The 8,283-nt window shown below is 30.7% G+C and overlaps 1 protein-coding gene across 2 annotated transcripts in view; it reads right to left on the bottom strand.

Moving 5' to 3' along the window:
* Positions 1-332: 332 nt before the first annotated feature.
* LOC107442477 (amiloride-sensitive sodium channel subunit gamma) overlaps positions 333-8,283 on the bottom strand; it is a 49,256-nt gene continuing 41,305 nt past the window's right edge. For both annotated transcript variants that reach the window (XM_071181117.1, XM_043047067.2), the window contains exons 11-13: positions 7,444-7,463; positions 5,198-5,273; positions 333-778 (exon numbers count right to left, since the gene is read on the bottom strand). In XM_071181117.1, coding sequence (XP_071037218.1) covers positions 611-778; positions 5,198-5,273; positions 7,444-7,463 — 264 coding nt within the window. In that variant the 3' untranslated portion in view covers positions 333-610. The remainder of the gene's footprint in view (positions 779-5,197; positions 5,274-7,443; positions 7,464-8,283) is intronic.

Genomic DNA, 8,283 nt, shown 5'->3' with positions numbered 1-8,283 from the left:
AATGGAAGAACCTATAACTCAACAGAGAAAATATCTCCTCAGTGCTGGTTTCTCATCTTGATCCCACGCCAACCTTTACTTTTACCCTCATTTATGTAAAAAACCCTTTATTGCTTTTTATCTTTTGTATTTTCTGGAGTCTCAGCAGATGGCCTTACCTGAGCTTTGCAAACAATAAGTGAGGAAATAGCTTCCTATAACTAAAACATACTTTCAAGAAATTAATTGTTATATAAATATTTTTCTTTGTGCGTTTTTTTTTGAACAATGTAGAAAATAATATTGCATTACTGTCTCGTCATTTTCATGTAGCCTGGAATAATGAAACTAGCTGTTTTAAAATATAAAAATTTATTTAAAAAATGTAGACCACTATTTTCTTGACATGTAAAATTTTTCAAGAAAATGTAACAGCATTTTTGTAAGCCGAAAAATTCTATACATTTTAAATGTTTTCTACATTTTTATCGATGCGTTGAAAAGAACTTTGTTATTATGTAACACAAGAGACAATTCTGGAAATAGGGCAAATCTAATTCTATTCCAAGTGCAAGAAATTCATAAAAAGTTTTCCTTTTGAAAATATTCCTGAGACATGCATTTAAAATTTTTAATTCATCCATAAATCCTTATCTTCCTTCGTTTCCTCCTCTTTCGCTTTTTTCCATATAGCTTTAAAACGATTCAAAATTTCAAAAGCAGAAGAAGACGATGACCAAATAGAAATTCCCAGCCAGCATCCCAGAAATCCCCCGATGTAACTAAATAATTCAATAGCCTGAAAGTAAAAGAAATGAAAACAATGACATCTTTAATAACATATCTAACTGAAAAAAATAACATACCTGAAAACACGCTTAATTGAAGGAATGAGCAATAAACTTCATTGAATTACTGCTTTCCTTAAATACAATGTTTTTCACTAAGAAACTTTATTTTATAAAGCTAATTTCATTGAATATGCATCACATTTAAAAAAGTAATCGAGCATCTTATAATGATATAAAGAGCATTTCGTGTGCTTTTCTTTGAATCTCATTTATGCAAAATCTGTGCAAAGAGTACAAGGGATAGTATTACTCTTCTGTTCTGAAAATCATACATAAATTTCTATTACTCCAGTTTGAAATGGGAATGTTTCGCTTAGCACTGAACATCGTTGCAAATCATTTGTTTCCAAGGTTCCAAGAGATTTTTACTAGCTTTCAACTTTTTTTTAATACAGAAAGGAGTTAATATAAAATTTTTTAATAATTATTTAGCTTGGACCAAAGATGCCAACTTGATTCGCGTCGTAGAAAAGTATTTTCTATTGGGGACCGAACTTTAAGTTATTCAATTCCTACTATTATCTTACACTTTCATTATGTATGTTTGTATATCTTGGTCAAATTTTCAATTGTTAATAAAATACTTTTTACCACGTTTATATTAACTTGCCTTCGTGTATGTCTGTCCGGGTGGAATTTTGTAATCGATTTTAAACTAACTTCCCTGACTAACTACAGACTTCAAATTTGGCACATAGTTCAGAATTGGATGACAATGCATGAAAATGAAGAGAAAGAAGATATACAAAGTAAAATAAAACTAAAATTAGGGAAAAATTAGTATTTTCGTGATTGTCTTTTGTTGTCGATTCGATTATTTCAAATTAGTGTCACATGTCAATTGAAAAGTTTTGTGTACAGTGAGTGAAAAAATTGAGATTTTGGAAGTGAGTACAAAAAAAAAATCAAAATAAAAAATTAATATTTTAAAAAACCCGTTTTAGTAGTGGAGAATAATAATTAAAAAATAAAAATTTGAAAAACGAAAGACGTGGGGCGCATGAAATACATAACAGTACACATACACATACATATACACATTTTCTTACTCATGCACATGCACAGCCACATCCACATATACATCGATCCACATACACATGCATATACACAAACATATTCCACATACACATACACATTCAGATACAATAACAATTACAGATATACATACACATACACACACTAACATAACATTACTGTTATGTATTTCATGCGCCCCACGTTTTTCGTTTTTCAAATTTTTATTTTTTAATTATTATTTTCCACTACAAAAACGTAGTTTTTAAAAATAATATTTTTAATTTTGATTTCTTTTTATTCCTTCAATCAAGTTTAAATACAGTTTTTCGAACATGTAGAGGATGACAATTGATGTTAATACAGTTTTTTTTTTCAAATATTAATTCATTAATTAAATTTAATTAATTAAATTTAATTAATCAAGTTTAGTTTTTAATAGAAGAAAAAATTGTAATCATTTAATAAAAAGTAACTGAAATAAAATTTTCCTTTGCTGACCTAAGTAGGAATTCACGTTATAAATATTTTTTTTTTAATATTACTTGTTTTTAGTTTAGTACTTTTAATTTGTAGTAGTTTTTCTACCCCTAGAATTCCCGAATTAAAAATTTAGATTAGAAATTTAATTAATTAAATTTAATTAATCAAGTTTAGTTTTTAATGGAAGAAAAAATTGTAAAAAAATTGTAAAATTGTAAAAGTAACTAAAATGAAATTTTTCTTTGCTGACCTAAGTAGGAATTCACGTTAGAAATATTTTTTTTTTAATATTACTTGTTTTTAGTTTAGTACTTTTTATTTGTAGTAGTTTTTCTACCACTAGAATTCCTGAATTAGAAATTAAGATTACAAATTATAAATTTAATTAATTAAACTTAATTAATCAAGTTTAGTTTTTAATAGAAGAAAAAATTGTAATAATTTAATAAAAAGTAACTAAAATAAAATTTTCCTTTGTTGACCTAAGTAGGAATTCACGTTAGAAATATTTTTTTTTATATTAGTACTTGTTTTTCGTTTAGTATTTCTTATTTTTCAACCGCTATAGTTTTTCAACCGCTTGATATCATATGAAATGCAGCTTTATTGCCGATATCCCGTGGTGTGACTTTTAAGGAATGGGCGTAATTACTTACGAGTTTCGCTATTTAATTCACTACCATTTAATTAAAATTTTCGCGGAAAATGAAGCAGATTGCATGTCTGTCAGACCTTTTATGGAATCTAATCTTATACAAAAGCAACTTGTATGGCATGCAAGAGTCATTGAATTTGTACTTTGAAAACTATCCAAAACTACGCTTTTATTTTAGTCATTGTTAGTCTTTTGAAACGGGTTTTTATGAACTAAAATAATATAACACCAACGGTAGTAAAAATAATAATGAAAACTAACGATATATAAATACATAAATAAATAATAATAAAGATTAAGTAAAAACGAGCTATGTACTAATGTGCAAAACTAGTGGTGAAAAAAGTCAAGCATCACTGGCTGCTGTCAGTGTGCGGGTGGGTGATCACTTAGATCAGTCTGCGTAGGGACGGAGGGTGTGCGGTATGAGTTCTCGCTAAACTGTTCTACCATAAAGTGCTCGACTTCACGTGCAGGTCGTCGGGCTACCGAAGCGGGAGTGCCATCCCCTCTGCAGAGGATCAAAATCGCGATGGCATGTCTTCGGATCATCCTCAGGGACCTGACCGTCGCCAATAGCTCATCAACAAAAGACCGTCGCCAATAGCTCATAGTGCAGCTCTAGTGCGACGTAAATGAACTACAACAGCAACNTTATTACCGGGAGACTTTATTTCTTCTTTTCTTTGAGTAATTTATTTTCTTTAAGCAAATCAACAGTTAAATGTTGATCATCCATCAATATTGGCAAGTTCTTATCACCTCCGGGTCACCAATGACGGGAATTATGAATCAACTATGTCAACCTTCATCTATCAAAAGGTACCTCATCATAGAATCAAGTAAACACGTCTTATATACTAGTGAATTGTAATTGTAATTTTGTAGTGGTAGATATCCTACAGTACTCCCCTTCCAGAATTATATCTGTGATAGAATTCGATGAACGGATTACACTAGTTGATTCATTGCTGTTTAGTGAGAAGCCGGGAGAGCTGTATTAAGAACACCGTACTTTTTGAGTGCTGAATGTGAGAGGTGTATTAACTTCACGATCGTAGTCACTCCTGTGCTGCCGTTAGCTGTCGAGTGTATGCAAGACGACGTTGTGTTTAATCGAGACGAGACTGAGCAGCAGCAGTGCGAGGAGGTGGATAATGTCGCAGTCACAAGTAGCAAGTTAACTGTTCAATGTGGACCATCCAACGAAGTAGGCGTTACAAATCGAAGTGGGCGTTACTGTCAAGATAGGCGTGTTCATATCGAAGCGGGCGTTACTGCCAAGCTAGGCGTGTTCACTTCACGTCCATAGGTCACCAATGTGGAAATAGGTAGTTATTGACCCTGCCAACCGTCATCTATGAAAATCGTTTGAATATTACTTCAATTATGTGTTTGCCGAGGTCAATAAAGTTATTTTCAGTACCGGAAAATAGTGAGTAAAATACAATTTTACTTTAATTTAATTAAAAGACGAATCTCACTTAATACAAAACGCTAATTCACCAAAAAGGCAGCAAATAATTGAAGGATTTTGCAAGATGGAAAGTTTTCCCACAGAGTCATTTGAGCTCTGCTGAGCATGCGTCAATATTTCTTATCAAAATTGTTAAGGAGTAGAAAAAAAAGACTAGCGTTAGATGAGTTGAGAAAAAAAGGTTTAAATATGACAAACACTATGCAAAAACTCCCTAGTACATAAAAAATGGATTTTTCATTACTTTTTTAATTGTAAGACAGCGTCTAAGTCTGATACTAAAAAGCCTAAAAAATTATCTGGCAGCATTTAAAAAGATATATTTACAAATTGATATATGCTATTAATGAGTTTCGGTAATAAGGTATCATCTCACTAAGGTTTGCATCTCTCAAAAACAAGCAAGATATAAAATTCTTTACCAGTTGTATATCTTTCTAGGTTCACAAACAGCCCATTTTTAATTTATTTCTCATCACTCTTACAAATTTGCAATAAATGTTTTTCGGAATTTTATGATTCGATACTGATTATTTTATTTAAATTCTACGGGTTTATCCTTAACTACACAGTTTTTTTTTTCTAGATCAGCAAAAATTACAATTTATCATACCTTTTTATTTACTTTTATAAATAAACCTCATAGTATTCTCAGTTTTTTTAAAAAAGTAATGAACATAAAATTATTAGTGAGAAATTTTTTTAATTAATCTGAATTGACTAGTTTTTATTACTTACTAAATATTGAGGTTTGTGAGCAAGCACTAGAATTTCTGGTTCATCGACGACCAGACCAACTTGAATTCTCGCAAGTCTGAAATAAAAAGTTTTTGCTAATTAAGTTAAACGAGCACTGCTAAAACTGAGGTGTAATATCTCTCCGAATAACCCCCCAAAAATGTGTGAAGGAACACTTTATTACCAGTTAACACTGAATCGACTGTTCATATACGATTTAAAAGCTGTGATTTAAATCTAAACAGTCATAAGTTCGTTCACCAGCAGTTGGCACTTGACTCCGCCTTCATCCCGTGGAATGCGACGATACTATTTCGCTGTTTTTGGAAGAAGGTTGCGATCAAGGTTGCTATTTGGCGATCGTATGTCAAAAATATTTATTTCGCAAACTTTATCTGCATTTTTCTAACATTGAATATTTCATAAATTTGATAATATTTCGCGCTATTTTTTATGGTATTTCACTCTTTTAAGTGAACGAACTATTGGCAGTCGCAACGCTCGAATACACCATCTGGGGAGAGGCGGGTTTCATCATACCTTTGGCCCTTCTCCCTTCCCTCTCCTCCTCTTTTCAGTTTCTTAGGAATGTACTACGATATTTTCCCTTTTCTTAATGTTTTTCCTTTTCATTTAATGAAAATATCTTTTTAAATTTCCGTTATACTTTTCTTCAGAACTATGTTAAATGAAATTTTCAGTTCCATATAGTTTTCCAACTTAAAAGATTTTAATCTATTTGAAAATCAAGAGAGAAACTAACGTACTTCCTTCCTCTATGACTCTCCACACGCTAATGGTGAAAGCATGCAATGTCTTGCCATAGGTAGAGAGTTCTGCTCCACGCCACCTGCAGCCCATTTCGATCGCCAATAGCTTGCACCAAATTCTCACCCATTTACACAAAACGAGAACTATTTTTCCTTCTGAAAACACCAATGTGTCGGAACGTTTTTTTTTTCTTCTTCTTTTTTTTTTTTTTTTAATCGATAGAAGTTTGTAATCGAAAACAAGTTAGTATAGTGGTATAGCGGAACATCACGTTGATGCGTAAAATTTGGTGTAAAGTGTAAAATGTTTAAACTGAAAATTTAAATATTTAAGAAATTATCACGCTAATGAAAAGAAATTACGTAAAAAAATCAATTACGCCAATGAGCAATGATTATCTAAAGAATGTTTCTTTAAGCAAATTAAATGATTGAATTTTGTAGACACAGAGTGTTCTCTAATGACTGTTATTAAATCCTTGTCAAAATTTAAGTCAGAAAAGGAAATAATATTGGAGATCGCAACAAAAACTCGCAATAGTATGAAACAATAACATATTGTTTATAATAAGCGTCATTCCATGCAGTAGTTGAGCTTTCGAATATTATTGTATACATATTAGAGATTGCAACAAAAACTAGCAATAGTAGAAAACAATAGCATGCTGTTTATACTAAGCATCATTCTATGCAGTAACTGAGCTTTCGAATATTATTATATAAATATTATATAATTTTTAGAGATCGCAGCAAAATTAGCAATAGTAAAAAACAATAACATGTTGTTTAAAAATAGCATCATTCCATTTAGCAATTGAGATTTCGAATATTATTGTATAAATATTACGGTGATATACTATATGGATGATATTATGGAACACCTCAAATAAATATTTTAATAGTGGAACCGGTAAAGCTGAACACCTGTCAAGATTGAGCACTATTAAAAAGAACCGGATTTATCCTATATTACAAACGGGTATCTAAACCATAAAAAACTTACAACCTATCAATCTTGTATGTTGAACGCTGAAGTAAATCAAACTTGTTAAATAGGTATAGTATGAGCTATTCAAAATCTCTTATAAGTTGACTAGCAAAAAAATCACATTTTTGTTTTAGCAATACAGTGAATTGCTAGAAAAATTGAACAATGTATACCAGGTATGCATCACAAACTAACTATGCATATTATTGTGGATGGGTTTTTAAATCTGGAAGCTGCTCGTAAACACTCATTTCAAGCTAAGTCCTAATTTAAAAATTCACACACGTAATGTGTGCTTTAGAACTATATTCGATAAATATTAAATTTCTATAACAACTGTTTTACACACACAATTTTAAATAGATCACCTTTCTCAATAAATATTAAATGTCTGTAAAACTGTTTTACACGCGCCATTTTAAATAGATCACTTTTCGAAATAAATATTTTATAAACATTGGACCATCTTAATACGAAAAATTACTTACTCTCCGTCCCAATCTTTAAACTTCACAAAAGCAGCATATAGAATACAAAAAATAAAATTAAATGTGTAAGATAAACACAAAAGGCTATGAAACTTTAAAAACAAACAACATACTCGATTTTTCGTAAAATATTTTAAAAAACGTAGAAAAATAAAATCATTTTATAACATATATAATTTTTTTTAAATATTAATGTGTATACATATATTTTTTAAAAAGTTTGCTTTCAGTTAGTATAATATTTTATTAATGCAATACGCTCACTGTAGAACAATTAAACAGTTACATGTTCAAAATATAGGATTATGTTCTAAATCATAAGTTACTAAATCTAGGAATCAGTTCACGAAAATCAGTCAAAAAATGAATTTACCATCTTTTCCAGATTCTTAAAACACAGATACAGATTAATGTACATCTATTCCTGTTACAATTGTATACATATTAATATATATTCGGTACTGTTCCGTTAAAGTGAGGCCGTAAAAAAACCACTAAAAATTCTCGCGAATTCGGAACAGCAAAGGTAGCCCTTAACTTCAACAATTCAGCGAAAATTGTTGACAATGGCAATTGGAACAAATGGATTAAAATTGGACAATGACACTTAACCTTAAAAAATAATTAGTGTTGGGTGTACCGAATAAACGTATATCGGGTAGGGACACTTTACCTTACAAAAAATCAGTGCAGGTTATACCGAGCGAATGTATATCAAGCACCTTAAAATAAAACATCAGTGTAAGGTATACCGAGCAATTGAACTTAAACTTAATCATCAGTGAAGGACATACCGGAAAGTGGCACTTGACCATTAAAAATATCAGAGTAGAGTATGCC

This window comes from Parasteatoda tepidariorum, chromosome 5, assembly GCF_043381705.1.
Source record: "Parasteatoda tepidariorum isolate YZ-2023 chromosome 5, CAS_Ptep_4.0, whole genome shotgun sequence".
Classification (NCBI taxonomy): Eukaryota; Metazoa; Arthropoda; class Arachnida; order Araneae; family Theridiidae; genus Parasteatoda; species Parasteatoda tepidariorum.
The sequence above is the reverse complement of the archived record's forward strand: the minus strand, read 5'-3'. Positions and strand labels throughout refer to the sequence as shown.